The 26,842-nt window shown below is 30.2% G+C and overlaps 2 protein-coding genes across 8 annotated transcripts; both read left to right on the plus strand.

Moving 5' to 3' along the window:
• Nucleotides 1-13,382: 13,382 nt before the first annotated feature.
• LOC114190208 (formin-like protein 11) lies at nucleotides 13,383-17,313 on the plus strand. Its single transcript, XM_028079005.2, has 4 exons — nucleotides 13,383-15,357; nucleotides 15,454-15,644; nucleotides 15,954-16,189; nucleotides 16,427-17,313. Exons 1-4 carry the CDS (start codon nucleotides 13,790-13,792, stop codon nucleotides 17,165-17,167), a joined length of 2,736 nt encoding a protein of 911 aa, XP_027934806.1. The 5' UTR covers nucleotides 13,383-13,789; the 3' UTR covers nucleotides 17,168-17,313.
• A 2,814-nt stretch (nucleotides 17,314-20,127) lies between these two features.
• Nucleotides 20,128-26,616, plus strand: RECQSIM (RECQ helicase SIM). 7 transcript variants are annotated; one of them, XM_028082590.2, is made up of 15 exons: nucleotides 20,128-21,194; nucleotides 21,268-21,487; nucleotides 21,884-21,994; nucleotides 22,239-22,428; nucleotides 22,518-22,851; nucleotides 22,965-23,179; nucleotides 23,512-23,568; nucleotides 24,122-24,202; nucleotides 24,364-24,427; nucleotides 24,594-24,693; nucleotides 24,768-24,851; nucleotides 25,104-25,191; nucleotides 25,510-25,629; nucleotides 25,748-25,840; nucleotides 26,160-26,616. In XM_028082590.2, exons 1-15 carry the CDS (start codon nucleotides 20,675-20,677, stop codon nucleotides 26,211-26,213), a joined length of 2,331 nt encoding a protein of 776 aa, XP_027938391.2. In that variant the 5' UTR covers nucleotides 20,128-20,674; the 3' UTR covers nucleotides 26,214-26,616. The 7 variants fall into 7 exon arrangements, 4 of the variants coding, with proteins under 4 accessions (XP_027938391.2, XP_027938392.2, XP_027938388.2 ...); XM_028082591.2 differs by having other exon boundaries at nucleotides 20,130-21,194; nucleotides 25,513-25,629; XM_028082587.2 differs by having other exon boundaries at nucleotides 20,134-21,194; nucleotides 26,180-26,616.
• The last annotated feature ends 226 nt before the right edge of the window (nucleotides 26,617-26,842 follow it).

Raw genomic sequence — 26,842 nt, forward strand, 5'->3', positions numbered from 1 at the left:
AAACAAATAATGTAAATAAACTCACATAATCAAATAATAATAATAATAATAATAATCGTCAATTTATTCAAATAATGACATAACTATATCAAGATACCTAAGATACCTAATGCACAGTTAACTACAAGTGATATTCTTGTTACGATGATCAAACATGGATAATAGAACACAGTGTGTATTTTATCTACTTTGCTCAGCTAATGTAAACATATATATATATATATTAAGAAAAAGATTATTTGACATTTATTAACTATATATCATTTGACAACCTTTCACAGAGTAAAATGATCCTAGCCAAAAATAACCTTTACAACTTTTTAAAAAGAAAAAAAGAGAATGAAAGATACTGTGAAAACGGGTGTAAACAGATTTTTAGTGGGAAAGTACCATTGTCCCTCTTTTATTACAACTCAATTTAAAAATAACAGCAATATAAAGAATTCTTAAGATTTTCATTACATATTCAAACTAATTATGTTAATATAAGATTATAGCCACGAAAACGGATAATTCAGTCTGGTCCGGTTAGATCAATCACGGGTTGACTATTTAGTGAATTAATCTAATTTAGCTCATTTATTAGTGAGCCAAAAAAATGTGAACCCAGCTCAGCCCACTACGGGTTGGTGGGTTAAACGAGTTGACTCACTGGTTCATTTAATAACAAAAATACAATTTTTTTTTCAATCTAAAAAAAAACTAAATTATAATTTTGATTAAAATCTAAATAAACTTCAATAGAATCCAAATGCAATCCAAAAGGAGGTTAAACTCCAACTACAAACCAAAATCACAAAAATATCAATGTCTTGGCTAAAAAACAACCTAACTGAATCCAATTGCAAAGTTCAACGTAATAAAAAACACTTGTATAACTTTTTATTTGCGGGTTGACTCACCAACCCGGTTCACCCAGTGAGTCGGGTTCTAAATAGGTCGGGTCAAAAATTAACTTGTATTCAAATTTATAAAAAAAATTCAACCCAACCCGATCCGAACCTATAATGGACCGGATTGATTCACGAATTTCAACCCATTTTGACAGCTCTTCCAAAGTAAGCATACAATTAAACATAACAAATATTCATCAAAGTCACAAACAAAATAGAAATAATTAATTGAATAACCTTTATCTATGATGATACTTGTTTTGTTTTAACTCATAAATCGAGGACAGGATAAGTTTCTTCGTGGCAAGGAGAAACATTTTACTATTTGGGTTTTGCTAACCAATGTCCTAAAGACACTGGTTAAGGATAATTAATAGGCTTTGAAATGTACAAAAGTTCATAGTTAATTGTGATATTAAATGAAAAAAGACAAGAATACCCATAAGTATTGTATAGTTGTTATAATATTTTATTTAATGTTTATCGATAAAAATTAAAAAATAATTGAATAACAAAATAACTATATTTTAATGTTATTGAAAATTAAAATATAATTAAACATAAAAAAGTTTAAATTAACAGAAAACCAACAAAAAAATAGTATTAAACATCTAAAAGATTTACAACAAAGTAATAATTAAAGTATCAATTTGGGATTTAATTGAGTTTCCAAAATACTTATTTTTTTTGCTTTCAGATTTTAAAAGATATTTTTGTATTTATAAATTAGGTATATGCATTTATATTATTTTAATTAATAAAATTAATTATTATAACTTTTAATGTAAAAATATAAATCCAACACATAAGTTATTCTTTAACGGTAACTTAAGGTACTTATTAGCATTCTCCTTATTATTTTAAGGTATGGTGGTTGTAATTTCATATTATTGTGGTAAATTGTGCCAATCCTCGTAATAACAATTAATCTATACAATTCAACTTGCATTAACCGCAACACTTTAATTAATTTTTGATGTTATCATCTTCAAGTAAATTGAAAAATATTACATGATATAGATTTAATTACACTAAACATTTGCTTAAGTTCGTATTTTTATCTTGAGAGTTTGATGCAGATTTAATTGGGATGCGGACTTATAAAAGTTTAAAAGTCATCATAGTATGAAATATTATGAGTGTTAACAATTTTTAGAAATTGTAAAAATATGAAAGATATAGGATATATGATCGATATAAGAGATATGTCATAAGAAGAACTTGTTATTTTATTTTATTCATATACTTTCTTTTTATATATATATATATATATATATATATATATATATATATATATAACCAAATGTAACAAAATATAAAGTTAAATGATTTTATATAATTTTTTCTGGAAATAAAGTCATAAAATTATTGATCCGAGAATTTTCCCTTTCTAAATGCAGATTTAAACGGGTTGCGAACTTACGCGAATGTTTACCGTAATGCAAATTATATACACACTCAATAAATAAGTAAACATATAACATTCTTTAGCTAATTTACTTTTATATCATCTCATATTATATTCATGCAAATATGGTTTTGGGTCTATCTTTGCTAAAATTTAGAATTCTTCAGTAAACAAGCATCATATGAAAATGAATGCAACCAAATGTCATTCATTTTAAATAATTATATTTTCTTAATGTTGATACACTAATTTAATATGCTATTATGTTTCTTATTGACTTAGGCAAATTAGGTTGTAGTAACATTCTCGAAGAAATTCCTACATCATTTCTTTCGATGGAAACAATACTTTGAATTATTATTATTATTATTATTATTATTATTATTTTATATAATTACATTCTATTTTAAGAAAAAGACATATATTTGTAAAGTTCATTTACACATAATATTTTATTTATAAGATAAATATTTCATAGCATGAATTATAATTAAGATTAGAGGTTTCATAGAATTTCTTCTTTATTGTATTAATGTGTCTATTTTAAAGTGTAAGTGGAAATTAAATTAGGTAAATTTTTATTTTTTTATAAAGTGGAACCTTTAATTTTAATAAACAATTAAATGTAAAATTAAATACAATAAAAATTAAACAAATTTATTGAGATATTTTTTTATGTTGTCTCTCATTATCTTTTGGATTTTTCACATATTCTTACACTCACACATTTTTTTTCTAAAAAAAAATAGGAAATTAAATACAAACTCATTCTTTATATTCTTATTTCTCATATGTTATGTTTCATTATTGAAGATAAGATGATAACTCTCTTTTGTCTCACTTGACATTGAGAGTAAAATATTAATGTAATAAATAGTATTTTTCATCTCTTGAGTTTTTTGTATATTTATTATTTTATTAATAGATAAGAAAAATTTATGTAGTATATATTTTTTCATGATATATTTTAAGTGTGACTTGATTATCATTAATTTTTCTTTTTATAATTACATTTCTCAAAATTTTTATTAGATTTTGAAAAATTATTTTTGTTCTTAAATTTTTTTTCAAATAGATATATAGATAAATAAGATATAAATAAGAAAAGAATGGATTCATTCTTTACAAATGATAAAGAGAAAATATTTGTGAAAATGAAAACAAGACATATTATATTTTTTCACATATTTTGAAACATGATACTAAGAATTTCATTGTTGACTTAGAAATTTTTTTTTAAGATTCATTGTATTACATGTACGGTGTGAGTGATGATTACATGTGCAGTACAAATGATTACATGTGCAGTACAAGCGAGGAGTTTTATATTAACTCATTGGTAAATAAATATATAAATATTGAACTTATTATTTTGACCTCTTCAAAACTTATAGTTAATATCCGTCACGGACCGAACATATTTTGCATTATAGAGTTCAAAGAATTTAAATGAAATATTTAATTCATAATATATATACTTTTGAGAATAATAAAACACATTAAACAAAGTTAAGTTTATATTTGAAACTGAGTTAGAAGCTCCCCAAAATATAGTCTAACACCTTCAGATTAACTATTAACCATTTCAACATTATTCTAAATATATTATCGAATCTGGCAGTTATATCATATATAAGAACGTTCATATTGTCAAATCATTCTCACTAAATTGTAATATAATAAGTAACGGTTCAGCAAAATTTTAGTTAGGATAAGATGATTAAACTAAAGTTTATGGTTTGGTATACATAGGGAAATTTTGAACTTTGACCATTGGAAACTTTTATCGGTGGGATTGAATATTACATCTATTTAATTTATATATTTATCTATGTGTAATATTTCAACGATTGAATATCTGCTTACGAAGCGTAGCAAGGCACCCTTAATTAAACTATTTTATCTACTATGAATGTGTTTGATAGTTTCATTTATAAATTAATATTCGTAATTACTATGTTACTTGTGAAAAGTTGGGTAACAACCCATATTCCACATTCAAAAAGCAATACTTAGCACTTGTTGTTTCTGCGTTGTATGCATTGACCGTGTGAAAAAAGTATTAATTGGAAAACAGCTAGGTAAATGGTTTCTCCATTCACACACAAACTAAAACTCTAGAACTAAGACTCGATAATAATAATGATAACTTAAGAATAATAATAATTTACGTTAGACATAAAATATATTTCTAAGATGGCAAAAGGACGTTTGATATAAAGTCTTCACTTTAACATCTACAATTGGCTTTATCTACGACTCGTCGTTGAACGTATTCATTAAATACCTTTTTTTTTTCCTTATCACACTAAAGACAGAATTGCATTATCGTGTTGTTGTTGACCGTGATATATATAGGAAAGCCAGATATTTCTGTCACTTCCCTGTTGAGTGGTATGAAAAAGGCTTTCAGCTTTCTCACATATATATATAGTTTAGGTTTGAGGTAAAACGTAATTTGTACGTCGTTTCTTCTCTTGATCAAATCTTTTCAAAATAGAAATTTCAAACTTTAAAAACTCAAAATATTTCAAATGAAATGTGATACTAATTATGTTATGATAATGTATTATTAATGTTTTCAAACCTACTAAAATCAAAGCGGGTCTAAGTTTTAGGTTGAACAATTAATAAAGTTTATCAATAAAATAGAAGACTTATAAATTTAATGTGAATTAGAAGAGATATTAGTATTTTTGTAAGAAGTAGATTTCAAGCTTAACTTATCTTCATTTATTTATTTATATATATATATATATATATATATATATATATATATATATATAAATTATGTAATTAAACATTGATGATGATCTGATAATAGGTGATAATGACAACATGGGTCCAACAAAAAAACAAATTATTTTATTAAGATAGGTTTTTGATAACTTTAATGTCTTTAGGGGTGGCAAAATGGGTCGGTCCGTTTTGTCCCGGCCCGCTTGTGGTCCGCCAAAAATGGGTTGGGTCGGGCTGATTCGCTACCAATAAACAGGCTGAATATTGTAACCCGTCCCATTTTGGGGCGGGTTAGCTTGTCTCTTTTTTTTTTTTAATTTTTCTTTTTAATTTTTTTTAATTGTTTTTAACTTTTTTTAACTTTTTTAATTTTTTTTTATAAATCTATTATATATATATATATATTTATATAATATAAAAATTATTATTTTTTAATTATTTTTAATTTTAAACATAAAAATATTAAAAAAATAAAAAAAACGGGTTGACGGGTCAGGACGGGCTGGCCCATTTTGGCCCGCTAAATTGGCGGACTAAGTAGGCCGAGTTATAGCAGATTGGTAGGTTGAAAATTTCAACCCGGCCCGCCCTTTTCTTGACGGGTTGGCGGGCCGGTCCAGCCCATTTTAATATCTCTAATGTCCGATAGTAATTCAATAGAAATGACATGATATTTCCAACAAATAATAAATCTTGTTAAAATATATTTCAAATGACTCTGACATCTAATATTGATCCAATAACATTATACATCCAACAAACGATAAATATTGTCAAGGTTTTAAATGACTTTAGTGCCATTTTAATAAGTGAACTTTAAATCTAATTCAACCTTATAAAATCAACTTATAAAATATGGTTTACATCTAATTACATAATATAATTTTACTTCATTTTTAATTATTGTGAGATTTTCAACCATCTTATATGAATTTTAATCAAATTTCATTGTTGATAAATCTGCCGGTAAACGTTTAGGAATACCCGACAAAATTACTCAAAAAAAAAAATGATTTGGATGATAAGGTGAAAGCTTGACGAAAATCCAGAAGCAGGAGTTTTGCGCGTATTATGTTGGAAAGTCAACATTCTCTGCGTCTTAGTCAGTTTGTGTTTAAACTAATGATTCTTTGTAAAGCAAACAACCATTTTTATGTGTGAAATATTGTCCGAAACATTATAAAAGATTTGAAGAGGTTGTTGAAGTGGGAAGAAGAGAAGAGAGTATGATGAAAGACGAAGCACGCACTTGGGGTTGTAGTTATTGGAAGTGAAGATATGATGAAATTAAGAAGTTAAGAAGAAAAAAGCGAAAGACACACTAATGGTAGTGTTGGTAATGTGGATAGAACTTGAAATCATTAGATTTAGATTTGTTTTTCGACTTTTTGTGAAAAGGACAAGCACTAATGACCCCTTCAAAGAGGCGGCGTAAAAGCGCGTTAGAAACGGTCAAGATGCATTTCAACTATAATTTTCAGTTTCTTCCAATTAATTTTCTTATATATGTTTTACAACACTAGTGGAATTGTTATTAAAAATAGTATGTTGTTAATTAGTGTTTTTTTCTCAAAGATTTCTTTAGTTATACATATAAATTGGAACACACATTGAATTAATGACAAATATTTAAAATATTAAATATAACTGAATATATTCATTAAAGATTAAATATAGTCTTCGTATTATTACGTACCGATCAAACATTACATGAAAACACTTACTCTTACACATACGTATAACTATTTTAATAAAGTGAGACAAAAATAAAACTACAATCGGTAGATTATCTCCGTTCTCTCTATCATCATTCTTAGAAGAAAAAAAACATTTGGAATAATAACTCATCTTTCGAGTATAGGGGCCAAGCATTTATCCCCAACATTTAAATGGTTTTTAAGTCTTCTTGTTTGATGTTCTCCTTCTCTAGCTATTTGGTTCTTTCTCCTGTTCAATCCCTTTTCTCTTCTTCTGCTCGGTTGATCGGACGATCGGGTACCTATCTAAAAGACTCCGATGTTGAAGTCAGTTTAAGTCTAATCGGGATGTAGCAATAAATGATGTAATAAATGCGAGTTAAAAGTCCTTATCAACTTACCTTGATCCTCTATTTATAGTTTTTTGTATGGGCCAGTTATTAGGGTTGTGGTCCTTGGACTAGTCCTTCATTCAGCTCCAAAAAAGGGATTAGGTTAGGTTGTAATTTTTAACCTGTTAGTCCGTTTTGGTACGCTAGTCCCTTAAATTGACGGGTCAATCTGTCCTTATTTTGCTGACTTGTTTTATTTATTTTTAATTAAAAATTAACATAAAATTAATTTAAAATATCAAATTTTTTATATTATATTTTTGTAAAAATATAAATATACAATACTATTATAATTTAAATCATTAATACTTACAAATTAAGTTCTAAATAGAATAATTTATCATGTAAATGTAATAATTAATTTAATTTATTAAATTAAAAATATTAATTAATTAATTAATTCAAAACTTAGAAAATATTTATATAATTAAATATATTTTAAATATTTATTTCTAAGTATATATACAAATAAATTTTAAAATTGAATATTTGATAAAAAGATATAAAAAAAAAAGTGGTCAACCTCTTGCCTCCTCTCATCCTGTTACAATAGGGATTACATTTTCTAGTCCCTTTCTTGTGACAAGTTAACTCGATCTAATCTTTTTTACCATATTAAGAATAAATTGGGTTAAATAGATGGGACTGATTATTTTGCCACGCATACTTATTTGGATGGAAGAAAAATAAAATTCAAATTAAGTTATTGTTGCACATTGAAATTTAGATGTAGCACTGGTTAGTCCAAACGTTTTATACTGTTAACCAATTGAAAGCTACTATTAACATGACATTTAAGTTAGTTATTATAAAATTCAATAAATATAACAATTTAGAATTACGTAATAATATAAAACATCTAACACTGTTAAAATATATCTTAAAGAAAATATTTTTCGCTTGTAATAAAAGGTTACCAATGTTGAGAAAATAGAAATCTTAAATATGTCAATTATGTTCTCTTCCCTTTCAAAATATTACATTGAATACAAAATTAGAATAAACATATAAAAGATTTGTACCTTCATTTTTAAATGCATAAAAGAATAAGCTACTAAATTAGATATTCTAAAAATAAGTTAATATATGTCAACAAATCATATATGAGTTCTGAACTTACAAACACTTCTTTTTAAAATGACTAATTTTTAAAATAATGGTTTATATTTTCTTAAAAAGACATTCATGTATAACTTTTTTTTCCGAAGGCGTATAAATAGATGTAAGTGATGCACACAACTATAGAATGCAGTCTAAGAAATAGAAACCGACGCACATTATTATTTTCATATTTGTAATTACTTGTAATTGCTAGTATATACAGATAACTTTAGAACAGTATTGTTGATAATTTTTTTCATTAAAATTGTTATTTTATCTCGACAATTATAAATAACTTTAGTCATGAATAAAAAAATAAAAGAAATTGCACGTCTAACTTTAGTCATGAATAAAAAAATAAAAGAAATTGTACGTCTAAATTGGTTAATCTGGTATGTATTATCAGTTATGAGAATCTATATCGAATTATCCAATCAAATATGTAAATTTACATATTGAATTAATTTGAAATGTAAAATTATGTACCAGATATCGATAATTCGATATACATTCTTATAGGATTGCATTCTAAATCGACCAATTCGTGAAGACGGTGATGGGTGAAGAAGATGATGGAGATTGTGAAGGTGGAGAGGAACACCGTCTGAATAAAGAGGTAAGAAACTTAAGATTTTTAATATATTTTTATTCAAGGTAAGATAAAGATGAAATATTTTATGGGAATGCAAGAAGAAAAAAGGGGTGCAAGAAGAAATGCTCAACACTCTAATGTATATAATTTCATATTGGCTATCTTAAGGCCCATTGTGTTTCGTATCTATTTGCGAGTCCCTATAGAGTTATTAAGTCAGAGCCCAATTGACAGAAGTGTCAATAAAAACGCGGTCCAATAAATTGTGAAAATGTTAATGGGTCTATTATCGGACTATTTGATTAATGGGTGAATATTAAAAAAAAAAATAATTAAATTTAAATTTGTTATCATAATGAATACTATATATTAAATAAAATATAAAACTTAATATAAGGTGATTTCATAGTTGAAATTTCTTAATGGTTCCATCCACTTACCATTACTTTATTATGGTTCATTTCAGAAAAAAAAAACTGTGGTGGATAACTAAAAAATAGATAGTGGAGGCTAAATAATAATAATAATAAATGGATGAAGAAGACATAGTAAAACAGAAACAGTTTACTAATTTCTAATTTGATTTCTGACAAAATGTTGCATTGGATTCTGTTTCCATTTCCTTTGTTTTGCTCATTTGTTTCGTCTTCTTGTTTGATGTCTGTGGCAATGCATATGCGATATTCTTTATTCCTTCCCATCAATTATGTATCATTTGAACCTTCACCACATTATGGGCCCTTATTCCTCTTTCTGCCATCTGTTACATTAATTTGTATAAATATATTCACTGTTTTTTCACTCTTCAACTTCATCTACCTTTTATTCTCAATAATTCACATCTAAAGTTACACTGTTCTGATCGTAACTATTTTCAAAACATATTTCAAAAGCAATAAGTTTGATTCCTTTGCATCTAAAACCTTCAATAACATGATTTTTGAGATGCTCCATACTGTTACATATCTCATGCCAAAAATAACAACACCGAATTATAATATATAAATGTGACATCTTAGTCTTATTAAGTCATTAATAGTTAGATGTAAATTTTACTATCTTTGTATGGTAACAGTCATAAGAGTTGATGTTAGTCGAGACTTAAATTTATCATATCACCTGTTATCATGTTTACATGTCAATTGTTATCTGATTTTTATTAAATTTCATGTTCGATTCTTTGATATAAAGAGATATGTTAAAATTTTTATACCTATTGATTCGTCTTAATCACCAACACTTGAAAGAAAATATATCATATGAAAGAGATTCACTTTTGAAAAAATATTTTTGAAAATAATGCAAGTGTAAATTTAAGCATCACATTAAATAATAATGATAAAGTTAAACATCATATAAGAAATGATGTCAGTTTCTTATGAGTTAAACTCGTGTTACATATATAACTTCTCCTTGATAAAAATTCCTATAAAAAAGATAAAAAAATCTGTAATCAAATTATAATACATGACTTAAAAATCTTAATAAATTAGTTTACTAAGTGTTAAGCATAATATGGTTAATTTTCACTATTTTAATACATATTGCAAAGAACAATAATTTAATAGGTCAAACATACTATTTAGTATTTAGTTGGTGATAATCACAACAAAGATGTTGTTATCTGCTATAATGTACAGTGGAGGCTGATGGTGCAAACGGGATTCAATAAGTTCTTTTAATTTCTTACATACAGAAATGTTTAAAAATAGGATTTGAATGCTCTCAAAATTTAGTTTTACTCAAAAGGGAAGTAAACGAAAGTGATTATTTTTATATTTAATTTAGCTGTTGAATTTTTTAATATTTTTTATGTGTTTAATTATAATGGTCAAAATTTAAGATAGATTTACTATTCAAATGTCGATTATATTATTACTTTTAATTTAAATTATAATCAATTAACCTATGTATAGGTTAATTGTAATGTAAAATCGAAAAAAAAGAAGAAGAAATTTGATGACTTTTTTGTTAAAATGAAAAAGCATTACAATTATTGGTTACTTTAAAATCTTAAAAGTAGAGCATAAACAAGAATGACAGACAATGAACTACATTATCATGTAGGTAAGTAATTTTACTATTTTATATTTTCTTTTCTGAAATAAAATTATTTAAAAAAATATTTTAATAAAATCATTCTTACTTTTAAATTTTAGATTATACTTATTTACGATTTAAGTTGATAATTCGACCTTTTGAATGTTCTTCGAAGTGAAACAAACTTCTACTCTCAATTTCATTTTTTAAAATTATTTAAAATATAAAACTGAAATTCAATTTTGTAATCATTGGGAGAAACTTGTACAACAAGATTTGACTCATTTTATAAAAACTTATCTATGAGATATTGAGTTGTGAGAGAGATTAGTTTTGTCCAATGAACCAAAACACTTAAAGTCTTATTTTTAAAATATACATGATTCTATCTTGGTATTGGCTAAAGATTGCAGCAGAATAGTCTTTTGGTACAATGATCTTTCTCAATCAAATCACCATATTCCTCAATAAAACTTGATATCCCTCTGTTGATGGAAAGACAGAGAGGCTATGTTTCTAATTTGGCATCATAGCGACCATGACCATCCTTCGGATGTAAACGTGTATCAATATCTTGTTTGTTATCAATAGAAGACAAACAAGCATTGCATCATATTATCAATGTCTTTTGTGTTCTAAAATATACATGTTTCCATCTTGGTATTGATCGAAGATTGTAGCGGAATAGTCTTTTGGTGCAATGATCTTCCTCAGCCAAATCACCATATTCCTCAATAGGACTGGATATTCATCTACTGATGAGAAGACAAAGAGACTGTGTTTCTAATTTGACATCTTGGGGACCATGACCATCCTCCTAATCTTAAACATGTAGGATTCCCATTAATCCCTAACGAACCAAATATGGTTTCCCCTCCATATCAATTTTTACCATTAGTATTCTAAAAATCCATTAAAATTATATCACTTTTATCGAGTCCAACTAGACGTAAATAACTAATATAAATGTTATAAATAATATGTATAACCCACATTAGTTAGAAATAAAATTTCTAACAAAACCTCATTGACTTCCATGAAAACAACCTATACTCATGTATGCATAAAAAAATACTATGTTTGCATTTGCAATCTAATATGTTGGCTAAAAAAAACGACCAACCCAACCCAACCCAAATACAAAAAAATTGTGTGACCTTTTATTTGAAGGTGGGTTGGTGAGTCAACCTAACTCACTACGAGTTCAACCTGGGTGAGCTGAGTTTTTGGTGAGTCGGGTTATAAATTAATCCGTATTAAAATTTGTAAAAAAATTCAACCCAACTTGACTCCAACTTGTGGTGGGCCGGGTTAACCCACAAATTCTGACCTATTTTGATAGCTCTACCCATGACATAGACTTTAGTTCCAAACATTTTTGAAAAGGATAATGATATTTTGACTAATTTTTTTTGACTCACTTTTAATCCACCACTTCAGTCACCTTTCAATTATCTAATTTTATTTTTTTTAGTGGTATAATATGATGATCTAAGAATAATTAAAGTGATAAATTAAAAGTAGATTAAAATATCATTATTCTTTTAAAAAACAAGAAAGAGTATGAATCTAATGAAGTGTAATAAAAAAGATTATGTATATTTTAGAATAAAGAAGAATAAAAGCTATCTTAAATTTTCCTTTTTTTGTGAAATATATTATATATATTTAAAATACGAATGAAGTGAAATTAGGGATAGAGGCAGGTACATCTGATTTACCTGGATGAAATGGTACAGCAAGTCAGCCAAAAAAAACGATGGGAAGGCGACACATAACAGGTTTTGCAAGTAGCTGTCAAGACCACACCATTCTTTGAGGTTAAATCAGACATTCAGACGTGTACATGTCTGCTTCTTAATATCACCCCACAAACCTTCTTTTTTTTCCATATATTATTCTAAATTTGTTCACAAAATGTCAATAGCAACTGGAGCCATAAGTAACTTGCGTTAAAACAACACACTTGAGACTGAATAATCAGTACAATATCATGTGGGAAGAAAACCAGCACTTTCTGTAACATCTCATTATTAAACAATCAACACACTACTTTTACCACTTCATACATGTCTTCACGTGATAAGATGGGAAAAAGTTTGTCAGCATAATTAGCATATTTAATTTGGTGAATCTAAACGTTTATATTTATTATACTGTACTAATAAGCCTCACATAAAACTTCAGTCACTATTATAAGTCTATGTGCCATTAACTTTGCAGACTTAAACTATAGAGTGAAATTTGATTTGTCCCCACCTTACGGCACCCTGTTCTTTGTTTATAATAAACAATAATGGGTTGGAGAAATCTTATAGAATCGTCTCATAGCGTTAGGCAGGGCCAACAAAACAGGACCTACCATCTACTTTTACATGGTGTTGATTAGGTGACTTTTAGGTGCTAAAAAGTTTTATCCAAACTTGAAATTCTGAAGAGAACATGGGTTTGAATCCTCAACTTAACACTAAAAGGGTGTGGATATTTGGATGTTTTAATCAGCATGAGCGGGAGAAAAGACCAATAACTTTTGTTTTCTGACAAAACAGCTTAAAAAGGCATACAAGACAAAAGAATTAAGTCAAAGTGGAAGGAAGGAAAAGACTTTGGCTGTGTTGTGTATATGTATGCAATGCATTAACAGTTGTGTTTGTAGGGTAGAATTGATTATGGGGAGAAGAGATAAGAGTGTAGGAACAGGGAAGTAAAGAAGGACCAGTACAACCACAACTGCCAGGTTCAGGGGTTCCTTGGAGTAGCATTAAAGACACTGTTCCAGATCTTCCCTCACACATCACCACCACCACCACCATCACCCAAATCACAATTCTTCACAAAATGATGCAATAAAATGGAAGCAAACAACTTTTATAAGAGGAAAGATGCATTCATGTCTTCATGACTTTTAGCTGGGAGAAGGAAAACAAATGGCTTCTGCTTCTGCTTCTGACCATTTTTCTATGATCTTCATCATCACCCTTTTGCTGCTTCTGTCATCGCACATTTTTACTGTGGCGGATTCTCTGTTCAATGCAGTTGGAAGCTTCCAACTTCATGGCCTACCTTTCATTGAAGGGAATGATGAAAAGCAGATTAAGAAAATCTCAGGACTTGATGAGAATGAAAAGAAGCAAGCTTTCATAGTGGACAAGTTTAGATCCTTGCTTGGACTAAAGAGTTTTCACACCAAAGTACCTTCCAATGGTGATTTCGGGTTTCTCTCTCCCTCACCTTCTCCATCACCACTCATTGAAGAAGCTCAGGCTTCAACCCCTTCTCCTTCTCCTTCTCCTTCCCCTTCTCCACTGCCACACGTGCACTCTCATTTTCATCATCCACGGCATCGCAAGAATCCACCGCTTCACCAAACTCATCATGAAGATAGAGGCAGGGCCAAAAGAATACTAATAGCTGTTCTTGTATCTGCTGGTGTTGCTACATTGATTGGTGCTTGTGGATTATTCTTGCTGTGGAGGAAATTCTGGAGTCACAAAAAGAAACCCAAAAGGACAATGCCACTGTGTAGCAAGAGCAAGGGAAGTGGAGGTACCTATCAGAGTTCATCAAGCAAGGTGAGTTTAGACTCTGGACTAGATCTGTTTTATCTTAATGCTTTAGGCGAGGATGTTGAGGAACACGGTTGCACCTTGAAAAAGACTTGCAAGGATGGTGTAGAGTATGGTAATGTTAGCGGTTCTTCCACCAAGGAAATTGCATCTGTTCATGAAGATGCAGACTCAGAAAAAGGTGAAGCTGAATCTGATGGGGATAAGATTATCCCTGAAGATTCTCATTCTTCAGACGATGAAAGTTTTCATTCCTTTGTTGATTCTCATTCCAATAATAGACTTTCCAATGCTTCAGCTTCTAATCTTAGTGACACAAACTCTCTGTCACGTCAAAATTCAACTTCATTACTGAACCAATTTCTTAGCTCTCCACCACACAACTCAATCCCAAATACACAATCTCACCAACCATCAAGTGGTACAAAACATGAGAAGCAAGAGATTGAGACCACTCACCAATGTTCAAAAACATTTACTTCACCTCCTCCTCCACCTCCACCACCACCTCCTCCTCCTCCACCATTGCAAATGCCATTGTTTTCTTTGCATTCTCTCACTTCTTCCTCCAGAGTCTCCTCCCATTCCCCACTTTCTTTAACATCTAATAATCTATCATCTCCGGTAAATTCAGACACTTTTTCTGGTTCAAATCAAAGTCCAGAAAAGGAGTTACCTTCCACACCTGAACCTTACCCTACACATTCTCCTACCAACATCCCCCCACCACCATGCCCACCTCCATTTCTCAAAGGCAATAGTTACAATACCAAAACCCCACCTCCTCCACCATCTCAACTCCCACAATTTACCCCACTTGGTAAAGATGGTGCACCATTGCCAAAACTAAAACCACTTCACTGGGACAAAGTAAGAGCCGCACCAAATCGCACAATGGTTTGGGATAAACTGCGATCAAGCTCATTCGAGTAAGTCCAACTTAATCACTCATACATAGCCCAGCATCAATGTTTTTTATTTTCATTTGTTTTTAAAGTTTAAGCACATTATGGATTTTGATTCAGGTTGGATGAGGAAATGATCGAGTCTCTTTTTGGTTACAACTTGCAAAATTCAATTAAGAACGACGAAACAAAGAGTAAAACCCCATCCCCAGGCAAGCACGTACTTGAGCCAAAACGCCTGCAGAACATAACTATACTCTCAAAAGCTCTGAATGCGACAGCTGAGCATGTCTGCGAGGCCTTAATGCAAGGTAAAGTATAACTTCTCAATTATGAAATATGCCGAAGAAAAAGTGAAAAAGGTGAAAAAATCGTTGTTTAAAAATGTTCCTAACTCCAAAGCGCATGTTACCGTAAGTATACTTATGGTGGAAATATTAATATAAAGCATCTCTTACTCAAGTGACAACGTTAACAATGATCAATTTTGTTAGTAAATTCTCACACCGACTTTTATTTTCATAACATCAGAGTATTCATGTGCATTTATTCCATATGCTGGAGAAAATTGATGGTGATATTAATATTGTCGAAGGTCTTATTGTTTTCTTGAAAATCAGGGAAGGGGTTGTCTTTACCCCAACTAGAGGCACTAGTGAAGATGGTACCCACCAAGGAAGAAGAATCCAAGCTCTTCAATTATAAAGGTGACATCAATGAATTGGGGTCCGCCGAAAGGTTCGTGAGAGCAATGCTTGATGTGCCTTATGCCTTTCAAAGAGTAGAAGGTATGCTTTTCAGAGAGACATTTGACGATGAAGTAGTTCACCTCAGGAACTCATTTTCAATGCTTGAGGTACCACCCATCAAAGACAAAACTTACATTTCGATCTGTACATTTTTCTAGTACTTATTTTCGAACAAAATTAGAATTTTGAGTAGGTGCACCAAATAAAGGTTGCATTAAATGTTAACATAAAACGCTAACTTTGATCTGACAGCATTGTTTGTTGGTTTTGTTAACTGAAGTTTTTTCATCCCTTTGAAAGCAAGCGAAAGCTTTATGAATTCTTTCATTTTCCCATTTCTATAGGAAGCATGCAAGGAACTTCGATCAAGCAGGTTGTTCTTGAAGCTACTAGAAGCAGTGCTCAAAACGGGTAACCGTATGAACGTTGGAACAATCAGAGGAGGTGCTAGAGCATTTAAACTAGATGCTCTTCTCAAGCTTGCAGATGTTAAGGGAACTGATGGAAAAACCACGTTGCTCCATTTTGTTGTTCAGGAGATTGTTCGTTCGGAAGGAGTAAGAGTTTCAGATAGCATTATGGGAAAAATCAGCCAGAGAAGTAAGAACAGAACTGAGGAAGAGAAGGAAGAAGATTACAAAAGAATGGGACTAGAACTTGTTTCTGGTCTCAGCACTGAGTTATACAACGTGAAGAAAACTGCTACAATAGATTTGGATGTTCTTGCAAGTTCTGTGTCGAATCTATCAGAAGGTATGAAAAAGCTGCAACATCTAGTGGAAAAGGAACTGCATAAAGATGAGAGAAGCATGAACTTTGTGCAGTGTATGAAGTCATTTCTGAACTATGCTGATGCAAACTTGAAAGAGTTACGAGGAGATGAAAATAAAGTATTGGTACGTGTGAAAGAAATCACGGAATATTTTCATGGGGATGTGAGCAAAGAAGATGCAAATCCTTTGAGGATATTTGTGATTGTGAGAGATTTTCTGGGGATGTTAGATAATGTGTGTAAAGAACTTAGAAAGTCTAAAGCTCCACGTAGTCCAAATCCTCTTGCTATGCTCCCTTTAGATAGATCATAGATTAGAATTAAACACTGTCTCGTGTGTTCATAGGAAATGAAAATTTTAAACAGAGTGTAACTTTATTTTTGTTTTTATGCAGTTTTGGAGTATTTGGAATTTGTATTCACTGACTTTCCTAATCATATGAAACTTCGATTGATTAACACTTTTCGTCTGTTCTTAAGAAATGAACAGAGAACTAAATTTATAATAAAGTGTTGTCCCAACGTGTTTTATTTTCAACACTATGAATCATGATCATGATGTATGCTCTTTTATCAAGGGAAGACATTAACAAATTAAACAAATGAACAAGAACGATGAGTTTGCTTTTTACGATGATGTTTGAATATTCTTTTACATGCATTTCTTTGAATCAATTATGTAATAGTAGAACAAACATACACATTTAAATGTATATTGTAGACCTTTTAGTCTCAACCAAACTTCTTTGCAGGCACGACACAGATCTTGAACCTTCTGGTTACAATCCAAATTCGTTCTGAATTTAACTGAGAATAACTTATTTAATAGACATGAGTATTATTCAATTTTTTTAAACGAAAACAAAGATGAGTATATAATAATTTCTCCTACACCCTTTCTCAATCCACTGCATTTCCTTTTCTGATTTTTCAAAAATTGTGGGTCCTTCACCATGTACTTAGCAATATGTTTGATTAAATTTTGTATTGTTAGGGTTGTAATGAGTATGCATGTTGTGTTTGAATTCATTATGTTGTATTCTAGTGCATATTGGAAAGGAAATATGAAATGATAGCAAAAAGTAACGATAAATGCATTAAAGGGGTACACTAAATCTCTGGTGTCGGATTCGGTATGTAAAATGATTTGCTAATAAATCCACTTGCTTGGGAGAGAATGGTTCTTGTTCATAAAGAATAATTGTGCTAAAATCATTCTTATTGAAACAAACAAGTTCCACAAAAGTTGGGACCAATCAGTGAGAACAAAAACCAAAAAATGACCAAATATATGCTTCTTAAGAGGATGTTCAATCAAACACCACAGAAAATAAGCATAATTTATTAAATGCTTTAAACTGTATTTTCTCTCTCTTGTTATTCTAAATTATGTTTAATCTCTTTTACTTCTGAAATAAATATTTGTAATTATCTTATGTTTTTAATAAAAGGTAAAATTATGTTTTTTGTCTCCATTTTCGTAGCAAAATATCGATTTTATCCCTTTATTTTTATTTATCTCAATTTGGTTCCTACCTGAGAAATTTGATGCAATCTAAGTATTTTTCATTAGTGGTGTAGTAACAATGTTAAAGAAGTTTCACGTGTCAGTGCGTGATTTTTTTTTTAAATTATTTATTTATTTTTTAAAAAAATTAAAAATTTGCAATATGTCAAGTTGACGTGTCATGTGACAGTGACAAAGTGACAATGTGATGATTCAAATGCAATGTCATGCATTACTATTATGTCAAATGTTATTTTCTCATTCTCAATTTGATCCCTTTATTTCTATTTTTGTTTCAATTTAGTTCCATTTTTTGTAAAAATTGAGTAATTTTGTCACTCTGCAATTAAAATCAAATTTAATTTTTATGGTACACGAATATTTTTATCAAAATTGATATTTCTAGTAAATATTTTTAACAAGATTAAGTTTATTTAATTTATAGTTTACATTAAAATTTATTTAAAATTGTTTTAAAATTGTTAATAGAAAACAATGCTTATAGAAAAAAAAATGAAATAATTATATTGATATTTTATTAAATCATACTTTAATATTGTTTTTTAATTTGAATTTATATTTCAAATAATTGTATATTTTAAAAATGTGTAAAGTTCAATCATTTCAATATAAATATTTGAGTTGATGTAAAAATAACAATTATATAAATTTAAATATAAAATTTTAAAATAATTTTAACTGGTTTATATAATTGAAAACAATTTTAAATAAAGTTGAATGTTCAATTCAAATAAAAATAAACTTAATTTTGTTAAAAATATATAATAAAAATATCAATTTGAATCAAAATATCAAATTTAATAAAATTATTGGTATAACATTTATATAAAAATTATTTTTTGTTTCAGTTTTGAGAAGAACAAAATTGCACAATTTTTCAAAGTTTTGAATTAAATTGACACAAAATAAAAATATAGGGACCAAATTGAAATGAGAAAAATGACACATGACGTAACAATGATATGTGACATTGTTACATGGCATGATATTAACTTGAAACGTGACAAACTTTTAATTTAAAAAAAATAAAAAAAATAAAAAGTTCAAGAACTGACATGTGACACATATTTAACATTGTTACTGATACACTAACGAAAAGGTAGGTCTTTGATTGTATTAAATTCTCCAAAATATAGATCAAATTGATATAAATAAAAATAAAATGACTAAATGGATATTTTACTAAGAAAATGTAGACTAAAAACATAATTTAATGTTAATAAAATAATACATATATCTTCTAAATTATTTAAATAAATATATACATTTCTCATTTTTTTTAATAAGTCATATTAATTTTTATTTTTTTTTAATAAAGTGACATTTACAAATTTGTTTTATTATTACATTATTTTTTCTTATTTGTGTTTATAGAATACTTCTTATTTTTATATTTTAAAATGTAATTTATTAATATATGATTTTTATTTGAATTTTAGTCAATACTATGTTTTATTAAAATATTGAGAAAATTAATGTTGTTGATTAAAAATACCAAAAGGGATAAATATTTATTTAGAAATTTAAAAAGATGTAAGTTTTTTATTAAAAACATAAAAGAATTAATATTTATTTTAAAACTAGAAAAAAAAATCATTCAACATATTCTCACCTGAGAAGAGAAGAGATAAGTGTTATTCCCCATAAAAAAAAATTCAGTATATAGAATAATAGATTGATTGCAATTAGACCAACCTTTGGTGTATAAGTTACTATCAAATATTTAAGAGGAAAGAGTTCCCATGGAAAGGAAAAAAAACATATTGAGAAGTTTGAAGAAAAGGATCCTGCGGGAAAATTTTGTAAAGTGAAAAACACTCCAATAGAGAGAAAATATTGTATTGAATGGGGGAATGTAAAAACATCAATGTGGGCATGCCTTAAGGGAAGAGTGCCCTAAATATTTGTTTATCAAATACCCATTAGGTGCATGTGTGGCCATGGTGTTGGAGTTTATGATTGTAGTGAAAGTTTGTGATTTTCTGGTGCACGTGAGTTGTTGGATGATTGACCTACAATAGTTATCCCTGGGTTGGTCACTGTTGTTACAAGGTTGTAGTTCTTTGATTCAAAGGTGTAAAAATTGGACCTTTGTAAGTATGATGTGTGTTTTTGAATTGCGAAATTGGGAATCATTAATTAAATCTCCATCGTAACATTTACCTTCCTCAAGAAAAATTGGCGGGATTGAGTGCAGCACCACTTTCATCTCAGGTACGCGCATTCTTCTCTGCCCTTTGAATTTTGTTCCCAACCACGACAAAAGGAGTTCTGTCTTTCTTGTTGTAATTTATGGGAAGGAATGCGATGGATGGGAACAACACATGTTGGGACAAAGTGATTGCAGAAATGATTGAAATGGGTTTCGAGTATTCGAGCATAGTGGAAGCCATTAAAGTAGTAGGTCCATCTATTCCCAGCGCTGTGGAACACATTCTCAATTCTACTACTGAAGAAGCATCCACTACCCACACCTCCAATTCGCATGCCCGCAATGGGAATGCTCTCAAAAAACGACCTTTGCGCACGTCTTTGGTTCGACAATCCAATATATACGACCATTTCCATTCCAATGACGATGTCAAAGAACACAAAAAGGAACTCCCTCAATTGGGAATTAATCCCAATCCCGTTGTGCTTTTAGAGCCTTTGGAAGCGCAAGATTTGGATGCTGAATCTGATTGGGAGCAGAAGATTAGGAATCTGATGAAAAAGCATTTTGGTTTTTCATCCTTGAAGAGTTTTCAGAAGGAAGCCCTCTCTGCTTGGGTTGCTCATAAAGACTGTCTTGTCCTTGCTGCAACAGGATCCGGTAATGTTTGTGCCTTACTCTGCAGTGTAGAGTAGCTTTGTGCATTTATTCATAATTATGTTTTTTGGAACAGGGAAATCTCTGTGCTTTCAGATTCCTGCATTGTTGTCTGGGAAAGTGGTGGTTGTGATTTCGCCCTTGATAAGCCTCATGCATGACCAGTGTTTAAAGCTAACTAGACATGGGATCAGTGCGTGCTTTCTTGGCTCCGGGCAACCAGATAATACCGTTGAACAGAAAGCGATGAGAGGATTGTATAGTATAGTGTATATTTGCCCAGAGACTGTTCTAAGGTATGGTTGGGGCCTTTTTCAGATTGTCCTTAGTTTCAAGGACTAAAAGTTGATGTTGAAACTTATTGTGTCCTAGAAGACGTAGGTTATGTTTGAATAAACTTTTTCGTAGACATTTACAGGAAATGAAAATGCCGGAAATTGAATTAACCTTCTTACATAAGCTATACTCAACTCTTGCACTTAACTTTTATGTAAACTCTTTCCATTTAACTTCTCCAGAAGTTAAGATGTGGTAGTTGATATTAGTATGTGGAGAAGTTCAATGCATTCTTTTTGCCTTCTTATTTCATTCTCATGTAAGTGTTATGGATAAATTTATCCGAAAAAGGCCGTATTCTTTTTAGTTTCTTTTAATCTTTTAATGTTTTGTTACTACGTTGCAAACCCATGTAGATTGATTCAACCACTGCAGAAGCTTGCAGAAAGTCGTGGTATTGCTTTATTTGCAATTGACGAGGTACACTGTGTTTCGAAATGGGGTCATGATTTTCGTCCAGATTACAGGTTCGTTTTATCCCCTATATTACCTTATATTTTATGGTTATTGGAGATGAACTGGATTAATTAGTGTAATTAGAATGTCTTGAAGGATCTTAAATGCAACTTATGGTTTGCATTTAAGATCTTGATTGATTATCGTGCATATTTCTTTTGTTCTTTGTTTGGTGCTCATGTCACAATTTCTTGAATGTCTTTAGTCCACTTTAATAAGTATTACCTGTTTTTAAAATGTTTGCTCTTGTTTCAGGCGACTGTCTGTGCTGAGAGAAAATTTTAGTACAAGCAAGCTAAAATCCCTAAAATTTGATATACCTCTGATGGCCTTAACAGCTACAGCTACAAAAAGAGTACGAGAAGACATTTTAAAATCATTGCACATGTCAAAAGAAACGAAAGTTTGTCTTACATCATTTTTTAGACCTAACTTACGATTCATGGTAAGTTTGTTCATTAATATATAACTTGTATATTCTTCTCTGAATATATCATCTCTTGTTACATAAAGATTCACTGTTGTATCTTACAGGTAAAACATAGTCGAGTATCACAGGCTTCTTATGCAAAAGATTTTCATGAATTGATTCATGTATATGGTAGAAAGAAAAATATTGATGAAAATGAAAAGGTTTTCATCTCAGATGATTCAGATCAGTTTTCTAATAGCTCCGATGCTAGTAGTATCTCTGATACAGACAGTGTTTCACCTGATGACATGGACGACAACCAAGATGATTATGCTTTTAGAGATATTAATATAATGCACTCAGGAAACTCTGATGGCTTTTTAACTGGAAAAGAACTGTCAATTGAATTCCTGGAAAATGATATCGATGCCTTTCAAAGTGTGGATAACTTAGATGGTACTAGTGTTTCTGCTATTTTTGGGTCTCTGATTTCATCCCAAAATAATGTAGTTAATAAACTAAAAGCAATATTGGATCAAATGATGTATTGCCATATTTTGTAAATGCAGTTACCCGTGATGACTTCTGTGTGCTACCTCACAAGGAATTGGAATTATCCAAGAACACTGACACACCTAAGAAACCAGAAGGAAGAGTAAAAATTCTTAACGAGCCTTTGGAACAAGGACCAACAATTATATATGTACCTACCAGAAAAGAAACTCTAAGAATTGCGAAGTACCTATGCAAGCTTGGTGTGAAGGCAGCTGCTTATAATGCAGGGGTATGGGTTATATATTATATTCAATCTTGTTTGATTAAATGCTAGTGAATTAAAATTTATCAGGTTGATCACGTCAGTTGACAAGAGAATCTTAAATTCTAAGACATCATGAAGTACTAGGCAGTATAACTTTGGTTTTTCTTTTGACATTTTCCTTCTGGTTTACTTTTGAAGTCTTCTTGCATGCTTACTGTGGGTTTCATGGAACCAAACTTAATAGTTAGCCTGTATTATTATCCAATAAATGTTTGCTGCGCATTCACCTCTCGCCATTAGATTTATGTTTTTTATTAGGTTTTCAACTAATTTATGTGCTCAATCTCTTTTTCCAGCTTCCCAAATTGCATCTAAGAAAGGTTCATAAAGAGTTTCACGAAAATAGTTTAGAGGTATGTATCTGGAGCCTGAACTAAATATTATAGATGTCCGATGGGAAGGGGGCTTTAAAGAGGGACGAAAACGTGTTATTTTAATTGAGATACCCAATTATCAGTTATGATGTATCATTATTCCATCTTATATTTGTGGTGTGCTGTTCACATAGCTTTTATTAATGAATGTTTGTCTGATTTTGATGGCATTTTTAATCTAAGTTCTTACCAGTTTGGATCTCTTCTTCCCCCTTCCCCTTATGTTTGCTTAGGCATGATTTTACAATCTTTTTTGCAGCTTTGGGTATTTGAAACCCTGCCCTACCTGGCAAACATCTGAGTTGGGCATTTCTTTGTAATTGTTGCTTCTTCTCAAGTTCTTGTAAAATCAAGCCCCCCAAAAAATGAAGAATTAAATTTCTTGAAAGCATGACACAGATCTGATTTGTTTTTACCCTTGTTCATTCCTATGCTGTTTGTGAATTTACTACATAGTTTATTATTTCCTTCACCCTGGAACCTTAAAAAGTTTGACCAAACAACACGTATCCGTCTGTGTTTTATCATTCAGGTTATTGTTGCTACAATAGCTTTTGGAATGGGTATTGACAAACCAAATGTCAGAAGAATCATCCACTATGGTTGGCCACAGGTTTGTTATTCATATACACTTTTCCAGCCATAATTAATTATAGAATTGAATTCTATCTGTATTTCTTTTGCACTCCCATGTTCATGCTTTCACTAGCTGAATTGTCTTTTTTTTTTTAGAAATCTCAAATAATTAAAACCGTGAATGTGTATTTTTATCAGAGTTTAGAAGCATACTACCAAGAAGCTGGTCGGGCTGGTCGAGATGGGAAATTATCAGATTGCAGTATGTCAAATTAGACTAGAATATAATTTTTACCTTATAATGTTTGTTTTTTTCTCTCTCTCTTCTTTACATTTTAAACTTATACCACTCCCTCGGTTTAATTAAGTGGTATGTTACTTATAATTTATTTTCCTTTTTCCAATACTAACATTTGGCCAACAACCAGTTCTGTATGCAAACCTAGCAAGCAAGCCATCACTTTTGCCTAGTCGAAGAAGTGAAGATCAGAAAAAACAAGCATATATTATGTTGTCTGATTGTTTCAGGTTTGCTTTGATAAATACATCTTTGCCTTTTTCATTGTTATTATTTAGTACAGAACCTTAATGTATATTTACAGATATGGAATGAATACTTCCTGCTGTCGAGCAAAGATACTCGTCGAATACTTTGGAGAGGATTTCAGTCATCAGAAATGTCACTTGTATGTTATGTTTGGTCTCAATGCTTACTGTTTTATTATGTTTCAGCATGCTTGAACTGAAAAAATATTCTAGAACAGAATAGATGGTATGGAGTTATCTTGATAATTGAATCAGCATATTTACTTCTTTCTGTAGTCAAGGTATTAACCCGTCTCCATATTTACCTGTAGCAAGTTAGAATGTTTGAATCAGTTATTAATGCATGTTACCCTTCATATTATCGCCTTCATCATATACCTCCTTTCCCGCAGATGTGATGTGTGCATTGATGGTCCACCTAAAAAGCAGAATCTAAAAGAGGAAGCCTGTATTTTGCTGCAAACTATAGGTTCCCATAATGTATGTTGAATAGCTTCATTCTTATTCCAATTACCAACTACGCTATCAATTCCATCTTACTTTTGAATTTATATCAAAATTGTCTCGAATTTTTAAAGCATCTTTTTCAAAACATGAGTACATCTTCCTAAGTTGTGTATGAGTCTATTTCTCTGGGTTTAAGTTTCAATATGATGACTTGATTAAACAACTGCTTCGTTTTTTGGAGTTCCAGGATCTATAGTTTTAATATAGGTAGAGTTTTGTGGAAGAACAAATTTGTTGTATTTTCTTTATTCCCTTATAGAAGAAAAGGAGGTGACATGGATATTAATTTAGCAGTGGCGTAGGGATTCCAAGGATTACTCATATGATGATGATATACATTTTGAGTACAATTACAGAGGACAAAGAGAGAGGCCGAATCTTAGGATGTTGGTTGGAAAAATAAAGCAGCAGGTGAACCTAGTTATAATTGTCATTTCATTTCTTACTGTTTGATATATATTGGGTGTTATCTTTTGTTGCCAATCCATGAAACAAGACTTGTTTTCACTTGAGAAATGTCCGTATACAGTTTCAAAAGTTTTCAACCACTGACATGCTATGGTGGAGAGGTCTTGCTCGAATTTTGGAAGTTAAAGGATACATCAGAGAAGGAGATGACAAGGTATACTCAGTTGCTTTACTCTGTTCATAAATTTTGTTGCCGCTGAATGTTAAAAAAAAAAAGTATACAATTAAGTGGTGATCCTAGAAGAAAAAAATTCATAATTTAACTCATGGAAAGCTCTTTTTATGGAGGTTTTTAAAATTTAAAGGACTGACCAGAAAGAAAGATATCTCTGCATTCTGCATTCATATGGAGATGTGCCACTGATTTGCTCTTCAATACCAAAACCATAGTGTGACTATCTTATTGTGTAGGTGCTGTATTATGTGCAGTATACAGTTATGTGCTTTGGTAATTGTGTGATTTGATCTCACAGTTTCCACCATACAATTGCAGAGGCATGTTCAGGCAAAATTCCCGGAATTTGTGAGGTCCATGAATGAGGAAGCTTTCTGGGTTTACCCTGAAGCAGATATGTTGCTTGCAAGAAAATTAACTGAGAAACCATTTTCCTCATTCTCAGAATGGGGAAAGGGTTGGGCTGATCCTGAGATCCGTCGCCAGCGCCTACAAAGCATGGGAGTGAATAGAAAGTCAGGGAAAAGGAAACGAAAGGGAAAAGTGCAACATGATTTGAGGACTTCTCGTGGCAGACTAACAGCAAAACTCTCAAAACATAAGTGATATTTATCAGCTACTAATGCATTAGTTTGGGAGGGGATTGGGACAACATTGGGCTAATTAGAATTTTTTTCCTTTCTTTTTTACTTTATAAAAATTTAAAGAAATTTAATGAAATTAAAAATTAATAATAAGCATAGCTTTTTAATTAATTTTTCCATTTTAAACATTGGGCTAATTAATTTATCAAATTATAAATAATGATAATGATAAATAAATACTTAAAAACATAGTAGTGAAAAAGTAATGTTAAAAATACATGATAAAGTTCAACTAATAAATTTACGATATCGAATAAAATACCAGAAAAGTATGTGAGTATATATATATATATATATATATATATATATATATATTCACAACTTTGTTTTTCAGGTG

This window comes from Vigna unguiculata, chromosome 7 (genome assembly GCF_037176805.1).
Source record: "Vigna unguiculata cultivar grain cowpea cultivar isolate G323 ecotype 2 chromosome 7, ASM3717680v1, whole genome shotgun sequence".
NCBI lineage: Eukaryota > Viridiplantae > Streptophyta > Magnoliopsida > Fabales > Fabaceae > Vigna > Vigna unguiculata.

What these genes read in the sequence shown, in the direction of transcription:
- RECQSIM (XM_028082587.2), top strand. Translation starts at nt 20,675, where the DNA reads ATGGGAAGGAATGCGATGGATGGGAACAACACATGTTGGGACAAAGTG. An exon ending in GATTTTCGTCCAGATTACAG is followed by an intron (nt 21,995 to 22,238) that starts GTTCGTTTTATC and finishes CTCTTGTTTCAG; the next exon opens with GCGACTGTCTGTGCTGAGAG. An exon ending in ATGTTGTCTGATTGTTTCAG is followed by an intron (nt 24,694 to 24,767) that starts GTTTGCTTTGAT and finishes GTATATTTACAG; the next exon opens with ATATGGAATGAATACTTCCT.
- LOC114190208 (XM_028079005.2), top strand. Translation starts at nt 13,790, where the DNA reads ATGGCTTCTGCTTCTGCTTCTGACCATTTTTCTATGATCTTCATCATC. An exon ending in CTGCGATCAAGCTCATTCGA is followed by an intron (nt 15,358 to 15,453) that starts GTAAGTCCAACT and finishes ATTTTGATTCAG; the next exon opens with GTTGGATGAGGAAATGATCG. An exon ending in CTGCGAGGCCTTAATGCAAG is followed by an intron (nt 15,645 to 15,953) that starts GTAAAGTATAAC and finishes CTTGAAAATCAG; the next exon opens with GGAAGGGGTTGTCTTTACCC.